Below are 18826 nucleotides of genomic sequence, written 5' to 3' on the forward strand. Positions count from 1 at the left end.
TGGATTTCTACATCCTCTGCCTGTGCCTCATTGTCCCTGGATGCAAATGTCTCTGGACTTCGTCACCGGTCCACCACCGTTCAGAGACAACACTACTATCCTGACTGTGGTCGATCGGTTCAGCAAGATGGCACATTTCGTGCCCCTTCCCAAGCTTCCTTCTGCAAAGGAGACGGCTAAACTACTCCTCCTTGTCATCCGTCTCCATGGCATCCCATTGGACGTGGTCTCTGATCGGGGCCCCCAGTTTGTCTCAGTATTCTGGAGAGTTTTGCTCCCTCCTTGGAGCCACCGTCAGCTTGTCTTCGGGGTACCACCCACAGTCCAACGGCCAGACAGAACACAAGAATCAGGAGATGGACACGGCGCTACGCTGCATGACATCTCAAAACCCCACTTCCTGGTCCGAACAGCTTCTGCGGGTAGAATACGCCCACAATGCCTTGACCAGCTCTGCCACTGGTCCCTCCCCCTTTTGAGTGCACCTATGGGTTCCAGCCACTGCTTTTCCTGCACTATAAAGGGAAGCTGATCGCTACACCGCGGCCGCCAATCGCCCCAGACTACCAGCCGGGTCAGAAGGATTGGCTTTCCACACGTGATCTTCCCTTCCGAGTGGAATCTAAAAAACTGGTTCCTGGCTTCATCGGTCCGTTTGAGATCCAGGAGATCGTCAACCCAGTGGCGGTAAGGCTCAAACTTCTTAGATCCATGCGGGTTCACCCCACGTTTCATATCTCCAAGAGTAAACCGGCCCGAGAGAGCGCCCTGATCCCTGCTGCGCCGCCTCCACCGCATCCTCGCCTCATCGAGGGAGGTCCCTCCTACATTGTCCGTCGCCTCCTGCTGTCTCGCCGACGTGGGAGGGGATTCCATTACCTGGTGGATTGGGAGGGTTATGGTCCTGGGTCCCTGGGAGGGACATCCTGGACCGCACCCTCATCAGGGACTTCCATCGACGAAATGTCACCCAGAAGTCCACACCTGATACAGCTCTGGCTGCATTTAAGCCTGCTCCTGTCTCTGCGCCAGTGCCAAATTGTTCTCGTGTCATGCCTGACTTTCCAGCGTTTTTCCCCAGACTTATTCTCTGTTGCCGACCTCGCCTGTCCCTGATTTGCCTGCCTCATCTCTGCCCTGGATATTACCTCAGCCTTCTGTCTTCGACCACGATTTTCACCTGTTCCCTCTTGGTAAGACGCCTGCTCGGCTCTGTGGCTAAACCACCTTCCACCGGATACATGGTATAAACTGTTAAAATCCACAGTTGTGAATCATTACCAAGTTATATTCCATCTGCCTGTGCTGCTTTTGGGTCCTCACCATACCCATGACAGGGTCGCCAATAAGACAATTTCTGTTTTTTGTACATTCGATTTGTACATTAATGGTATCTTAAACATTGGACCAATATCATGAAGGAAATGCATCACATTGGGTATGGAAATCTCTGGTATGGTCGGATCTAGCAAGACATCATCTGCGTAGCAGGCAATTTTATTCTGTCCCATAAATTGTTTCTGATTTTTTAATATACTGGGCCAATGGTTCCAAGTACAAAGTGAACAAAAGGAGGGAACAAGCACAGCCCTGTCTTACCCCTCTTTCCAAAGTGAGCGAGTCTGTAAAGTGATCATTAATTTTGATTCTGGATGTTTGGTTTGCACTTTAAATAAATAAGGCCAGTTAACGGAATCAAAAGCTTTCCCAGTGTCCAGACTTACTACTAACTACAGCTTTGCTTTGCTTTGTTGTTTTTGTATATGGTTTATGACATGTAAAGATCATCTTATGATATATTGTGTTTGTTGTTAATAAATCCAGTCTGATTATTGTGAATTCAATTTGGGAGTATTTGTTCCATTCTGTTGAACGTAATTGAGGTGTAAATACGATAGTCCACATTCAGAATTGAGATTGATCTATAAGAGGTCCAATCAATTCAATCCATCCCCTGATTAGGTATTAAGGATATGAGCTTTATACCACTCTGAGAACCCGTCACTGCACTTTGAATTTCAGTAGTTGTTATTTCAGTGCCTATTTTTTGGTTTTGCTCTTGGTACATGGCAGGTATACTGAGAGTGTCCAAAACATATTATAGTTCTTATTTCGGCATGTTTAGCTTCCAACAGCTTTAGTTGTTTCTCTGCCTTTGTTTATTTTTTGGCTGAGCCAAGAGCAATAATCCTGCCCCTCAAAACTGCTTTGCTGCATCCCTGTTGTGAAGCGTCTCACTCTCTCAATGTCCTTTATCATTTTTACACATTTTGATCATTTTGGAGCAGACTAGCATTAAATCTCCAAAGTGTGTTTTTTGTTTCTGTTCCAAAGCTTTAGAGATGTAAATAAGAGCATGATCATTTAAATCTATTGTACTATGTCTGCCTCTGTAAATGTACAAAATGTATTACCGTACTTTATGGGCTGTACACAATATTTACGAAGAAAATAGAACTTGTCCATATACGGGCGGCACTTGACAATAAACCGCAGGTGCTAACGTTGTAACATGAGATATTTACACAAGAAAAAATGCGGTAGTGATGCATCTTTTGAACCGGGGGTCTCGCGGCGCCCCCGAGGTCTGCTGCGCTGCTAAAACACACAGCATGTTTTCAGCTTAACAAACACGTCACAGGGTTAGGCTGGGGTTAGGTCGCTACTGCCCCCTCTGCCCCCTCCTCTGCCCCCTCCTCTGTCCCCTCCTCTGCCCCCTCCTCTGCCCCCTCCTCTGTCCCCTCCTCTGCCCCCTCCTCCTCTGTCCCCTCCTCCTCTGTCCCCTCTGTCCCCTCCTCTGCCCCCTCCTCTGCCCCCTCCTCCTCTGGCCCCTCCTCCTCTGTCCCCTCTGTCCCCTCCTCTGCCCCCTCCTCTGCCCCCTCCTCCTCTGTCCCCTCCTCCTCTGTCCCCTCTGTCCCCTCCTCTGTCCCCTCCTCTGTCCCCTCCTCTGTCCCCTCCTCTGTCTCCTCCTCTGTCTCCTCCTCTGTCTCCTCCTCTGTCTCCTCTGTCCCCTCTGTCCCCTCCTCTGTCCCCTCCTCTGTCCCCTCCTCTGTCCCCTCCTCTGTCCCCTCCTCTGTCCCCTCCTCTGTCCTTGATGACTCTGTGTCTTCACATCTGGTTCATCTGCTCCTGAGCTCGTACTTATGGAGTGAGTGTGACGTAACATGAGATATTCACACATAAATATGGTCCATGTGGTGATGTGTCTTTTGACCCGTGAGGCAGGTCGGGCCAAGAAAGTTTCATTTCAATGCTGCAGGTTCTAAACTGCAGACCGCCGTATGTGGCATGTCCACGCTCCATGTGTCTTTGTGTTCAGCCGCGTCCAGAGTCACTTCCACATTAGACTAATTAGTCCATGAATATGAGTCTGATTGTAATAAAAAACACAGCATTTTGAAGCTTGGACAGTGCTTCACAGTGATTCCACTGACTTCTTCTACAGCGTGTCAAACGCTTGCGCTTCCTGTTAGACTGCTCCCTGGTGGCCGTTTGCCATTAAAAAATCTATAAATTAGACGCACAGGGTTTAAAGTGTGGGGGAAAAAGTAGCGGCTTAAAGTCTCAAAAAGTACAGTCCTTATAGATTTATCAGTACTTTGTGAGCTTGAGACATCCAATGGCGGATAAACATGTAATTCCAGTCCCCGCCATAGACAAGGGTTCCCTCAGAGTGGTTTGTAATCAGGTCTAAAACCTAGAAAAGTAAGTGAGGTCACTTTCTGGGGGAACATGTACAGTTATGAAAGTAACACACACTGGAACACACTGGCCACACACTGGAGCGGGTGCGAGCGGTGGCTGGAGCAGTGTGCCTGGGGCTGGCGCTGGTGCGGAGCTAGCAATCTTAAAAGAAGCATTGCCAGCCTGGTTCCCGGTGGCATTTCACATCTTGTTTTTCTTAGACATTTTCCCAAAATAAGTGTCCAGGCTCATTATATGTCTGCTCCCACGTAGAAATATATCTGGGTCTCCCCAGGTAAACTCTAAAGACAGATTATTCCTACGGCTACGACCGCAGCCAGACAAACATGTCTGAACTAAGCAGCCTGTCTGTCTCTGACTTGCTTATTTCAGTGTCAAAATGTTTTGTGGTAAATTTAGTATTTTGTAATGTTTTTTTATATTGTTGCTTTACTGCGCCCTTTAAAAATTGAGCCAGATATTGGATATTGGTATCAGCTCAAAAGAGGAAGTAAATCCCCGTTAGTGTCTTTAGGACGCATTTAGTAATAGTACTACGTATATTACGACATAGCTGGAAAACTAATTTGTTACTTTGTAAAGTGTATTCTTTGTCTTGTTTAACAGAACAAAATGACCAGGTCTACTTTAGAAAGGAGTGTGGCGTGCAGGTGTGTAGGTTACCCAGGTAGAGCGAGGCGTTCTCCTTCTTGACGTTGTCGTCCAGGTAGGTGGGTCCCAGCGTGTAGATGGGAGTGGAGCCCATGCCCACCAGGATCTGCGCCACGATGAATAGCGCCACATACAGGTCATGCTCGTTTCCTTCCTGCTCCCGTGGACAGGAAGTGATGTCCGCATGGTCCCGCCCAGTGCTGTTGGTGTTCAAACACAGTCCCTCATTGGCCAATGATGAGTTCACTTCCTTTATCTGATAAGGTGGAGAAATAAAGTGAGGTAATGAAAAGAGGGCAGCGCCGACTGCAATTAAAACTCCGCCCACTGCCAGCCAACGAGGTCGCTGACCCCGCCCCCCAAAGTAGCTAATGAAGACCACCACCAGGAGGCTGCCGATGTCGAAGCAGCTGACCAGGAGCCCGGACTCGGAGCTGCGCAGGCTGTAGCGCTTCTCGATGGTGGTGATGACAGAACTGAGGTAGCCCGACACCATCAGCGACTGGATGAAGGTTAGGTAGCACATGCAGAAGAGGAAACAGCGCGAGTCCTGCAAAATTGCTGTCAGGTGCTTCCGTCCGGGCAGCTTGATTGAAACAAACTTGGAGCTTAGAGAGCCGGCCGGTGTCCGTCTTGCTATGTGAACTTGGGAGGCTTCCATATAAGAGCTGGACCGGTTCAACGCGGACTTCCCTGGTTTGGGGAATTGTGCGTCTGTGGTTTTTGAGGGGATTTGTAAGAATTTGGCACACTCTTCTGTGTGCAGCGAAGCCGATCTCTCCTCAGGGGGAACTCTCTCAGTGAGTAGGCTCTCCTCAGGGGGAACTCTCTCAGTGAGTAGGCTCTCCTCCAGAAGAACTCTCTCAGTGAGTAGGCTCTCCTCCTGAAGAACTCTCTCAGTGAGTAGGCTCTCCTCCTGAAGAACTCTCTCAGTGAGTAGGCTCTCCTCCTGAAGAACTCTCTCAGTGAGTAGGCTCTCCTCATGGGGAAGTCTCTTTGTCAGTAGGCTCTCCTTGGGGGGTACTTTCTCGGTCCGTAGGTTTGCCTTATATTGTCGTCTTTGAGACTGTACATTCTTTTTGGGGGGTACTCTCTCATTCATCAAGTTATTTTTGGGGAGTGCTGTCAGAAGGTTCTTTTTGTGAGGCGCTTGCTCGTTCAGAAGGTTCTTTTTGTGAGGCGCTTGCTCGTTCAGAAGGTTCTTTTCGTGGGGTGCTCTCTCAAAGCACAGTCTCTCCCGTCTTGTCTTGGTCTGCAGGCCTTCCTTGTGGGGTGCTCTTTCCTTGTGGGGTGCTCTCTCAGTGAGAATGGGTAAACTCTTGGATTTGAAGTTCGCCTCATCAAGCTCACTGGAGAAGTCCTCCTCAGTTCTAAGGGACTCTGACAGCTCAGCGTCCTCAGCGTAGGCCATTGTCTGTAGTTTTCTGTCAGGAAAAGGGCAATACTTTAGTTTAGACTGGGGCAGAGAAATCAACAAATACAGGCCTAGTGGCTTAACGGTTTGCACACCTGAATCTAACCGTAAAACTGAAAGGAAGAATTTAGTTATTCAGACTGGGTAGTAGATTTGTCATCATAATTACTGTATCGACTTGTAGTTAAAATAAATGAAAGATGAAGCCATATATTATTAATTATGTGTACATTTTCTTTTCAGTTATGGAAAAATCGTGTTGATTTATTTACTTTTGGTTAGCTCGCCTGTGTACAAATCCCATTCTGCCGTAGTTCTATCCTTATGGTGGCTAAAGATATGGTCACACACTACCAGGTCCTCTGTGATTACCATCATCTCCTGGATTAAGCAAAACCAAAAATACAATTGCATCACACAGTGTAGTCCTGCTGTTGTAAAATATCTTTTTGTAATTAACTGAATTCGTGATTCACAGCAGGCATATTACACATACGATCCAGGGGCCAAACCCGGCCCTCCAAACAATCTGATCCGCCCCAATTTTCCAAATATAATATATAAATATATAAAATAATAAAAAATAAGTTTTCTCTTATTTACTGATTTAGTCCCTGGTTTAGTCATTGTTTAGATAGGATATGCTCTAGACCTGGTTTGGAAGTCGAAGGTTCTCTTTATTATTTGGTTTGCAGCAGCAGAAAATTAACACAGAAGTCACAGCAACAAAAAACTAAACAAACAGATTTAAATGACTGATTCCAAATGCTGATGGCAGCAGGAATAAGAAAGTTCTTATCTACGGCTGGGCGGGAGCAGCTTTAACTCAGGCCATAGAGGGTGGTTGAAGTCTGAGGAGATCTGTCAGGCTCTTTTAAAGGCGTAATGGATGATTACGCATGCGCACTCCCCCGTGCAGACCTGCACAAGAGCATCGCAGCTAGAAGTGCGTTTGTTTACTAGCGCGACGAATCACATCTCTCGTCTCCCGTAGATTTCCGTCTCTTCTGAGCTCGAACTATCTTTCTCTGTCTTAATTTTGTCCTGTCACTGAGGGAACTATATTATGATAGATCCATGCGCTTAGCCACGGGGAAACGTGCTGCTCTCCTGGGGACGAGCCAGAACGAGGCTCTGCAGATGAACGAGGCTCTGCAGGTGAACGAGGCTCTGCAGGTGAACGAGGCTCTGCAGGTGAACGAGGCTCTGCAGGTGAACCAGGCTCTGCAGGTGAACCAGGCTCTGCAGGTGAACCAGGCTCTGCAGGTGAACCAGGCTCTGCAGGTGAACCAGGCTCTGCAGGTGAACCAGGCTCTGCAGGTGAACCAGGCTCTGCAGGTGAACCAGGCTCTGCAGGTGAACGGTAGGTGCGTTTTATGATTGATACGTGGCAGGACTGGCTGTCCACGCCACGAGGAAATGACTCAGATTTGGGCCAAAAAATCGTCCATTACGCCTTTAAGGATCTATTCTGTGCCCCATAGATGTCCTGGAGGACAGTAATTGTGAGCCCTCCATTTTTTTGTCCTGGTTTAGAGCTAGTTTCATTCTGGTTTAGCCAGTGCAGTGAGTGCAAAGTGCTTAGGAAGTGTTCATGAGTCCAACAGCAGAGGGACAGAAACTGTTCTTATGACGGGAGGTTCTGACCATGGCCTCCTGTCTGAGGGGACTGGCCTCCTGTCTGAGGGGAGTGGCCTCCTGCCTGAGGGCAGTGGCTCAAATAGTCTGTGTCCAGGGTGAGAAGGGTCGGCTGTGATCAGACCTGCTCGTCCCAGAGTCCTGGAGACGTACAGGTCCTGCAGAGATAGAAGTCTGCAGCCGATAACCTTCTCAGCAGAGGGCGCTGTAGTCTCTGTTTGTCCCTGGCTGTGGCTCCAGCGTACCACACGGTGATGGAGGAGGTGATGGAGGAGGTGAGGATGGACTCAATGATGGCCGTGTAGAACTGCACCATCATCTCCACTGGCAGCTTTGCTTTCCTCAGCTGCTGCAGGAAGTAGATCCTCTGCTGGGCCTTCTTGATGAGCTGATGGGCCTTCATCTTCCCTTTGTCTCTAAAATCCTTGAAAGAGCGCCATCTACAGGACAATAACTTATTTTAAATTTTCCAGTCAGGGTTCAGAGCCCACCACAGTTGCCTGACCAGCCATTCCCAACACGATTTGGCAAACTACTTATCAAAACTGTGTGAGGGTCTGGGGCTCGACCGCTGCGTTTCAATTTCTAGGGCGGAGTTTAGAGCAGAGACAGAAAAATCACATAAACCCAGAAGTGACGCAAAAAACGCGACGCGCTTAACCGGATATTACGTAGCCCATGTCAACAAGGCGTGTTCCGCGTTCTCCGTCCTCGGACGCAGAAAATGTCTCCTGAATTGCGATGACGCCCTTCGTATAACCGCATCTAACGCACGTTTATCACGGCGAGTAGAGCGGACTTTCTTGATTGTTCAAACCGAAGCGAGAGCAGAAGTAAACACTCGGTCATGAGCCGGGTCACGAGCCGGGTCACGAGCCGGGTCACGAGCCGGGTCACGAGCCGGGTCACGAGCCGGGTCCGCCATCTTGAATGTTTTGGAACGGGGGTGAAGAGCTACTTCTGTATCTCAGTGTGACGCGTTAAAACCTCCGACTGGGATTGGTCGGTAAATGGATGACCGACGATTTCATTGGCTCTGACTCCGATTCCAGACCCTTACGCATTCGAACAGAATGTGGGCGGGGTTGGCGGGTCATGGCATTAACTTCCACTGCTCTGCAGACGACACTCAGCTGTATTTATCAATGAACCTGATCAGAGCGATCAAGTACAGACTTAGAGCTTGTGTGAAGGAGATAAAAACAAGCATCTACGAGACGCTTTATCTGAGCAGATAGTCTCACTGGACAATGTCAGTGAAGCCTCCAGTTCTACTGTAAGAAACCAGACTTCCTCTCCCCAGCTCCTCCGGGGGGATCCCGAGGCGTTCCCAGGCCAGCCAAGAGACATAGTCCCTCTAGCGTGTCCTGGGTCTTCCCCTGGGCCTCTTCCCGGTGGGACATGCCCGGATTGGATGAAGTGTCTGGGGAGAAGGAAGTCTGGGAGTCCCTGCTTAAACTGCTGCCCCCGCAACCGGGCCCCGGATAAAGCGGAAAAAGATGGATGAAAATTTAATTGAACCCTCCAAAAAATCTATCCCACAGGAAAATGCAGTTGAATCGCCCTGATATAAAGAAACGTATGAATGCCTCTGCCTCTTCATAAATGTGTCACAGCGTAATAAAAATATACATACATCTATACTATCCACTCAATGCAATGTTTGTAAAGCTCAAAATCACATAACAATACCTCGCCTGCACAAATGTGTTGATTTTACCAGCAAAAATGTTGAAAATCAAACATTTGAGAAGATTAATGACGTCTCTGACACAAGAAGAAGCTTCTTGCTTTTAAAGTCGGAATACACTTTTCCATCAAATGGCTGCTTTTGGATTCAAATTAAAAACTGGCAGAGCCATTTTCTCTCCTAATACAAAAGCTAAAACTCAGCTCAAAAGACTATGCAGTTTTAGTAAATAATAATCTGATAGACAGACTTTGTCCATAAGATGAATTTATACAAAATGTACATAATGTTGATGTGGTGCTGCATGTTCATTGAACTGTTTTATGACTTGTCTTGTGAACATTTTTCCCTGTAACTATGTGGCCTGACATTCCAGATCCAGAGATCATCTCTGATCAGCTGACTCACACTCGCATCAAGATTCACAGGAATTAAGTCATTAGACCCTCCGTCCTGGCGAGGAAAAACTACAAAAAAATCCAGGGGCAAAAAATAGATAGAACGAGGAGAACCAGTGAAGGAGAGACCGACAGGCCGCACATGGTCAAGGACTGTGGATTTACAGAGACTGCAGAGACAGAGACACTTACAGAGACTGCAGAGCCAGAGACACTTACAGAGACTGCAGAGCCAGAGACACTTACAGAGACTGCAGAGACAGAGACACTTACAGAGACTGCAGAGACAGAGGCACTTACAGAGACTGCAGAGACAGAGACACTTACAGAGACTGCAGAGACAGAGGCACTTACAGAGACTGCAGAGACAGAGGCACTTACAGAGACTGCAGAGACAGAGACACTTACAGAGACTGCAGAGACAGAGACACTTACAGAGACTGCAGAGCCAGAGACACTTACAGAGACTGCAGAGACAGAGACACTTACAGAGACTGCAGAGACAGAGACACTTACAGAGACTGCAGAGCCAGAGACACTTACAGAGACTGCAGAGACAGAGACACTTACAGAGACTGCAGAGACAGAGACACTTACAGAGACTGCAGAGACAGAGACACTTACAGAGACTGCAGAGACAGAGACACTTACAGAGACTGCAGAGACAGAGACACTTACAGAGACTGCAGAGACAGAGACACTTACAGAGACTGCAGAGACAGAGGCACTTACAGAGACTGCAGAGACAGAGACACTTCAGACTGAGGACAGAGACTCATCATTAGAGGTCTTCCAGCGGAGCGTCCTGCCAGGTTAGGCCAGGCCCAATCACATCGCAATATTATATTTTCAAAAAGAGGCGGTCAACACATTTGGAATATATGTCCTTATAATACAACATCATCTGAAATCTGAAAGCTCGTCTTGTCTAACTGCAGACGTGTTCTACACACGTCTGCAGTTAGTACTCACTAGTGTGTACTCACTAGTGTGTACTCACTAGTGTGTACTTACTAGTGTGTACTCACAAGTGTGTACTCACTAACCATCGTGTCAGGGGTTGACCTGGCAGCAAACGGTTATTTTTTCATACAGTAAAACCTTTTTAATGTTTTTATTTGAACAGATAAAGGTTGGACTCTGGTGACTGAGTGGAGCACATGTGCCACGCTCCATGTGCTGCCGGCGCCAGTGTTCACATAGTTTGCTGCATGTCCTCCCTTCTCTCATCCCCATTTCAAGCTGAACTGTCCTGTAATAAAGCCAGTCATCTGGTGACTGACGCTCTAGAGAACATTTGCCACAAATAAAGTGTATTTTTGATGAAAATCAGAAATAGTTTAATCTTTTGATTCATAATTCCACTGGTTTAAGAGGTCTCTCTGCATTTTAGAGCTTCTGTTTGTTATTTTGGAGTGGATTTTTTTTATTTTTATCAGTTGTCAAAATACATAAAGAATATATATATTTTTTATAGTCAACTAGTGACAATTAGTCAATTATTTTTTGCAGCCATAGTTTAGTAGACGATATATAGGCAAAGAACTGTGAGGAATTGTCTTTTTCACCCATCATGATGATTACCCAGACCAAGCATCAAATCTTATACCTGCTTTGTGTTGCAACACTGGAATTTCCCCATTGTAGGACAAATAAAGGCTTATCTTAACTTAAATCAAATCAGAAACACTAAAAGCAGCAACACTCGACCAAGACTGAAGAAGGAATTTTGACTCGAACGTGTCCACGTCTGCTTTTGTCCACAGTCTCCGGTGACTCAGGAGGATGGGCCCTCATGAGGGCCCCTGGAGCTCTGAGGCAGGACAGGCCTGGGACAAACATTGAAGACACTCACCGCTGGTCCAGGATCAGCCCGGCTTTGTTTATGCCGCTGTGGCCCGGTGCGATCGGGATGTGAAGGCCCGTGTGCCGCAGCGCATCACTGTGCGCGGGGGGCTCCCGGTGCAGACGGGACGGTCACGGGACGGTCACGGGACGGTCACGGGCACAGTGCTGCCTTTCTGCCGCGGCTCTCCACACACATCCCAGGTGTCCAATGTCCCCGTCCACCGCTGCCGCTGTGCTACACCGTCCATCCACAGCTCCACCTCCACGCCAAGGACGTGCCCTCCTCCTTCCGCCGCAGCCTCCAGCCTCCAGCACGGACGCGCTCCGCCGTCACCGCGCGTCCGAGCATCAACCGTCACGTCCGAGGCGGTGGAGACGAGCCCGGGGCAGTGGAGCTGGGGCCGAAACACCGGGGCCGAGTGCGGGACGCGGGACGCAGGACGGAGGACGGAGGACGGAGGACGCAGGACGCAGGACGGAGGCTGCCGCAGTGCTTCACGCTCTGCCGCTCACAACAACGCGTCAAGCGTCAAGCTGCAGCAGACACAGGAAACACCAGCCTGCATTTCAGATTAAAAGGCTGGCTTAGCACACAATAAAAGGCAGAATGGGGCTATATAAGACCCAGAAAAGTCAGTTTATTGCAGATTCCTGCCCACACTTGCTTTGTCTGTCATAAAGAGAGAAATATACAAGATAAGTCACCTTTGTCTGAAAATAACAAATCACAATCAGAAAGAGATTTATTGCCATTGGTAATAAAAGAACTTGCTTTAGTGTTAAAAGTGGTATGGACGATTTTTTTCAGCAAATTTTTTATCATATTTCCTCGTGGCGTGGATAAATCATTTGTCCTGCCACGTATCAATCATAAAACGCACCTATCGCTCACCTGCAGCCGCGTCAGGCTCGTCCCCACGTTTCCGCGTGCCTAAGCGCATGGATCTATCATAATATAGTTCCCTCAGTGTACGGGGCAAAATGAAGACGGAGAAAGTCGCAGAAGTGGACAGAAATCTACGGGAGACGAGAGATGTGATGCGCTCCGTTGCGCTAATAAACAAACGCACGTGTGTGTTGTATCGGTCCACACAGGGGAGTGGCATGAGCACGGGGGAGTGGCATGTGCACGGGGGAGTGGCATGTGCACGGGGGAGTGGCATGTGCACTTCCACCTGCGTTCTCAAATCGCAGAAAAATCGTCCATACCGCCTTTAAGGTGCAACATACAACAATGAATAATACAAGTTTAAAAAATGTATCAAAAATGGCAAGCATAAAGTTTAGGATTTACAAATGAACTAAAATAGAATAAACTTGGTCTGAAAACATACACAATTTACAGTTGGTCAGAATTGTGCAAAAGTGAACAGTGCAATGAATGATTATTGTGTAAATAGTGGCAGGTGTTTATGGCAGGTGTTTATGAGTCCAACAGCAGAGGGAAAGAAACTGTTCATGTGACAGGAGGTTCTGGTCCTGATGGACCGTTGCCTCCTGCCTGAGGGGAGTGGCCTCCTGTCTGAGGGGAGTGGCCTCCTGTCTGAGGGGAGTGGCCTCCTGCCTGAGGGGAGTGGCCTCCTGTCTGAGGGGAGTGGCCTCCTGCCTGAGGGGAGTGGCCTCTTGTCTGAGGGGAGTGGCCTCTTGTCTGAGGGGAGTGGCCTCTTGTCTGAGGGGAGTGGCCTCTTGTCTGAGGGGAGTGGCCTCTTGTCTGAGGGGAGTGGCTCAAATAGTCCAGGACAAGCAGGTCGGCTGTGATCAGACCTGCTCGTCCCAGAGTCCTGGAGACGTCCAGGTCCTGCAGAGATGGAAGTCTGCAGCCGATCACCTTCTCAGCAGAGGGCGCTGTAGTCTCTGTTTGTCCCTGGCTGTGGCTCCAGCGTACCACACGGTGATGGAGGAGGTGATGGAGGAGCTGATGGAGGAGGCGAGCCAGGACTTCCTGGAAATTTAAATGGGAGCTGTTCGCGCCGTGGTGCTGACCATGTGACACCGGGTATTTTATGTGTTTATATTGCTTTATTTTGAACATGTGTATATAATTAATGATGTAGAGAGAGAGAGAGAGAGTGAGAGAGAGAAAGAGTTGAACTCAAAGTTGGAACTCTGTAAATTGATGTATTTTGGATTTTTGCACCTTTTTGCTCACTGTATATATTTTTGCACTGTTTCACTATTTTTGCACTTCGGTTTTGGCACAATAAATCCACCTGAGCACTTGAAATCTGACTTGGCCATTGTTTGGAGAGAAGAGCCCCGCTACAGGGACACAAGGGGACATGTGGTGGTTCCACTGCAGTAGAAACAGGAGGAAAGGACAAATTATAGAAGTTTCAAACACTCTTAATAGAACTCTTATGAACAAAACAAAAAACTCTTATAAACAAAACTCCTCTCCTATCTTAATAGGGAATGGAGGGGGGAAATAAAATAAAATAGATAAATAAAAATAAAAAGATAAAAATAAAAATAACATAATAATAATAAAATAAAGTAAAGTAAAAATAGCTAGCATAAGACTAGTTAATACTAATAGTAAGTAAGTAAACAAAATAAAACAAAATAAAGCACTCTTATTTATATCAGTTGTATGCACATGGGTATGACCGTAAATTGCACGTGGGTATGACCGTAATTGCACATGGGTATGACCGTATTGCACATGTGTATGACAGTATTGCACATGGGTATGACAGTGTTTGTTGTAGAGTCTGACAGCAGCAGAAGGACAGACTGTGAAACGTCTCCTTCACACGGGTGGATCAGTCACTGAAGCTGCTCTCCAGAGTGGACAGAGTGTCCTGCAGGGGACAGAGTGTCCTGCAGGGGGCGACACTCATGGTCCAGCATAGATGTGAGTTTAGCCAGGACCCTTCTGTCCCCCACCTCCTGCACCGAGTCCAGAGCACAGCCCAGGACGGAGCTTTGTCCAGCTTCTTCCTCTCCCTCTCTGTGATGACCACACCTACAGGAGCTGATGCACCACAGAGTCAGAGAAGGTCTTCAGGAGTGGCCCTGTCAGGAGCGGCCCTGTCAGGAGTGGCCCTGTCACTCCAAAAGACCTGAGTCTCCTCAGGAGGTAGAGCCGACTCTGGCTCTTCCTGTTCAGTCTGTGTTATGAGTCCAGTTTGTGGTTCAGATGAACACCAGGTCCTTGTATGAGTCACTCTCTCAATGTCCCGTCCCTGGATGTTCTCTGGTGAGGGGGGCGTGGCCTCTGTGGAAGTCCACCACCATCTCCTTGGTCTTCCCCGCGTTGATGAGGAGGTGGTTCCGCTGACACTAGTCCACAAAGTCCTGCTCCAGTCCTCTGTACTCCGCATCATCGTCTGTGATGAGTCTGATGATTAGATTATACAAGTCATACAACATACACTTCACACACGTTTGTCCTGAAGCTGCTTCAAAGACACATGTGTGATAAAATGTAAATATATGATTATATTTCTGTGATGTATATTATCTGCATATTAGTGATATATTATCTGCATCATTAGTCTAAGAGAAAAACGGGATGTGACAAACTGCATTTGTGAAAGTGTCGTAAAGATGGAGCAAAGGAATGTTTACTCCAGGGAGGGGTGTAGCACCCAAGGGAGGGGTGTAGGACCCCAGGGAGGGGTGTAGGACCCCAGGGGAATTTAGGTAAACATTACCCATGCTTTATCTCTAAGGAAAATACCAACTGTTGTAAAAGACAAGTGCCTTGATGTGAAGTTAACCAATGAGAATGTGACCCGCCCATTATGCCTGCATCCATAATATGAAATAAAACCAACCTGCAAGAGAAAAAACGTTGTGAGACCAAGGAGGGTCGCCAGGCTACTTACAACAGCCTTGGCGACCTGGTTTCTCCCGTGCATGCTACACAAAAAGTCTGACGTTTCTGTATCGTTGTGACCTGTAGTGACCTGTAGTGACCTGTAGTGACCTGTAGAGCTCTGGGCAGCTCAGACAGAGACCGAACTCACTGGTCAGGACGGTCAGCTCTGCTCTGGACGGTCAGCTCTGCTCTGGACGCTCAGCTCTGCTCTGGACGCTCAGCTCTGCTCTGGACGGCTGCTTCCCTCTGGAGAAGATAAGAAAGATACTCATTAGAACATTCTTATATTCTGTACATTTAACAGAGAAAAGCTGGAATATGTCATTGACAGATTTACATTTCGCTCTGTAACACAAAAGTTCCTCTTTTCACAGTCATTTTTAAAGCTAGAACCAAAAGTTGTTACTTATGCATAAGTTTAAACATTAGAAGTTAGAACATAACTCACATGCTAAATCTCTACATATTCCATGGAAGTAAATCCATGACATTCCTATAGAAAACAAGCATGTGCTTTACTGTTTAAACACTTCATTATTAAATATGTAATAAAACCTCAAATGTGGTCTCAGCCCCTGTGAGTACACCACTGTCACTTTTAAACACCTTTACATTTATGTGTGAAAGATATTACCCATTTCATCAGGTTATAGTTGAATTATTGGCAGTTTTTGATTGCACATAATACAAACATCACTTTATTTCCCCTTCTTTCTCTAGTTTCCTTTGGTCTGTGCTTAAACTTTTGTCTCTTAGAACATTTTGTAGGAGAAATAATGAGTTATTTATTTGCAGAAGTCATGAGGCATCATGACGTGTTGTTCCAATGCATCTTTGTGTAGCTAAACGTTAGCTTATGTTAGCTTGTGTTAACTCGTGTTAACTCGTGTTAACTCGTGTTAACTCGTGTTAACTCGTGTTAACTCGTGTTAGCTCGTATTAGCTTGTGTTAGCTTGTGTTAGCTTGTGTTAGCTTGTGTTAACTCGTGTTAACTCGTGTTAACTCGTGTTAGCTTGTATTAGCTTGTGTTAGCTTGTGTTAGCTTGAGTTAGCTTGTGTAATCGTTGATTTACACTTCATATTGAATGATGTGTGAAATCGTGAGGAATGACATACAAACACAACTTACGTGTATCGTTGGTCTCGACTCTTCCTCTTTCTTCTGCCTGTGTTTAGTTTCCGTTGTTCTCCTGAGGCTCGTTCACGAGGGTTACGTGCGCACTCGGTGCGCATACACCGTTCACCATGAGCTCAAAAATGTCCTTTTTAAGTATTTTAGAAACAGTCAAAGAGTGAAATTCCTTCTATTTTATTTTTAGACTAAAAAGAATTTAGCATTTTTGGTCATTTTAGAGGCCAAACTCTTGAAATCCCCCTCCTTGAACCGACACCTTAACGTGGTGGAGGGGTTTGAGCGCCCGAATGATCCCAGGAGCTATGTTGTCGGGGGCTTCAAGCCCCTGGTAGTGTCTCCCAAGGCAAACAGGTCCTAGGTGACGGGTCACACAAAGATCGGTTCAGAAACCCTTTATGATGAGTTCAAGAGCAAGGCCAGTTACGTCGCCAGGATCGGCGTCACCGGGGCCCCATCCTGGAACCAGGCCTGGGATGGGTGCTCGACGGCGAGCACCTGGTGGCAAGGTCTTTCCCCACGGTGCCCTGCCGGGCACAGCCCGAAAGAGCGACGTGGGGCCGCCCTCCCGTGGGCCCACCACCCGTAGGGGGCCGGTGCAGAGAGATCTGGGCGGCAGTTGACTGCAGGGGCCTCGACGACCAGATCTCCGGACACGGAGACAAACTCTGGGGACCTGGAACGTCACCTCGCTGGGGGAAAAGAGCCTGAGCTTGTGCGTGAGGTTGAGTGGCGGGCTGGTGTGGGCTTATAGCCCCTAAGCTCAGCCGCCACGTATTGGAGTTCACCCCAGTGAACGAGAGGGTCGCGACCCTTCGCCTTCGGGTGGGGGACAGGTCTCTCACTGTTGTGTCGGCCTACGGGCCGAACAGCAGTGCAGAGTAACCCGGACTTCTTGGAGTCCTTGGGAGGGGAACTGGACAGGGCACCGACCGGGGACTCCATTGTTCTACTGGGGGACTTCAACGCCCACGTGGGCAATGACAGTGACACCTGGAGAGGGGTGATCGGGAAGAACGGCTTCCCCGATCTGAACCCGAGCGGTGTTCAGTTATTGGACTTCTGTGCTAGCCACGGATTGATGTCGTGTCATCTGACCTCCGGCCATGTGTCTTGGACACTCGGGTGAAGAGAGGGGCGGAGCTGTAGAGCACCACCTGGTGGTGAGTTGGATCCGCTGGCGGAGGAGGAAGCCGGACAGACTTGGCAGACCCAAGCGCATTGTGAGGGTCTGTTGGGAACGTCTTGCGGAGCCCTCTGTCATTATGGTCTTCAACTCACACCTCCGGGAGAGCTTCTCCCATGTCCCGGGGGAGGTTGGGGACATTGAGTCCGAGTGGACCATGTTCTCCGCCTTCTTTGTTGATGCGGCTGCTCAGAGCTGTGGTCGCAAGGTCTCCGGTGCCTGTCGTGGCGGCAACCCCTGAACCCGGTGGTGGACACCGGAAGTAAGGGATGTCGTCAGACTGAAGAAGGAGGCCTATCAGGCGACTCTGGCTTGTAGGTCTCCTGAGGTCATTGATAGGTATCAGCAGGCCAAGCGAGCCGCAGCTCGTGCTGTCACAACGAGGCAAAAACCCGGGGCTGGGAGAAGTTTGGGGAGGCCATGGAGGAGGACTATCGGTCGGCCCCAAAGAAATTCTGGCAAACTGCCCGGCGCCTCAGGAGGGGGAAGCAGTGCTTCACCAACACCGTTTATGGTGCGGGTGGAGGCCTGCTGACCTCGACTGGGGATGTCGTCGGACGGTGGAAGGAATACTTTGAGGATCTCCTTAATCCCTCAGTCACGTCTTCTGAAGAGGAAGCAGAGACCGGGGACTCAGAGGCTGACTCGTCCATCACCCAAGCTGAAGTCCCTGAGGTTGTTGTCAAACTCCTCGGTGGCTCCGGGGGTGGATCAGATCCGCCCTGGGGGTCCCTCTGTTCAAGAAGGGGGACCGGAGGGTGTGTTCCAACTACAGAGGGATCACACTCCTCAGCCTCCCATAAGGTCTATTCCAGGTCCTGGAGAGGAGAAGCCGACCCATAGAACCTGTGATTCAGGAGGAGCAGAGTGGTTTAGGTCCGGGTCGTGGAACACTGGACCAGCTCTAGACTCTCCATCGGGTGCTCGAGGGCTAAACAAATAAATTGTATTTGTAAATGTAACACTGGTTAAGTGTTCAGGAATCACAAACATGCTCTAATAACTAAGCAAGTCAGTCCAGTCAGGGCCCAAAAGCCTTAAGGCAGCTTTTAGTTACAATAGAGATGAATTGGTGAAGCTCCACTGGAGAGGGAGGGGCTTAGAGGGATGGGAGGGGCATGCTACTAGTGACAAAGAAACAAGATTAAAACCATAAATCCATAAGAGAAAACTCCCACAAGGGCCATCATCACCCATCACTATAAATAAAGTCACCCACTAAAGTGAACCCCAATCCTCCCCAGCACCTCAGAGCCGACACCAACCGCAGGACTATTAGATACAAATTAAAAATGTTTAAATAAGCTATATAAAACAAACTATATAAAAACGGTATAAAA

The 18826-nt window shown here is 48.3% G+C and overlaps 1 protein-coding gene across 1 annotated transcript in view; it reads right to left on the bottom strand.

Moving 5' to 3' along the window:
• The window catches only part of LOC140356777 (solute carrier organic anion transporter family member 5A1-like), an 81631-nt gene extending 70181 nt beyond the window's left edge, over positions 1–11450 (bottom strand). The window contains exons 1-2 of the mRNA XM_072441974.1: positions 11352–11450; positions 4369–5780 (exon numbers count right to left, since the gene is read on the bottom strand). Of these exons, the coding sequence (XP_072298075.1) occupies positions 4369–5767 (1399 nt within the window). The 5' untranslated portion in view covers positions 5768–5780; positions 11352–11450. The remainder of the gene's footprint in view (positions 1–4368; positions 5781–11351) is intronic.
• Positions 11451–18826: the final 7376 nt, after the last annotated feature.

This window comes from Eucyclogobius newberryi, unplaced genomic scaffold (assembly GCF_026437365.1).
Source record: "Eucyclogobius newberryi isolate DKJ021-1_F unplaced genomic scaffold, fEucNew1.0.hap1 SCAF_12, whole genome shotgun sequence".
NCBI lineage: Eukaryota > Metazoa > Chordata > Actinopteri > Gobiiformes > Gobiidae > Eucyclogobius > Eucyclogobius newberryi.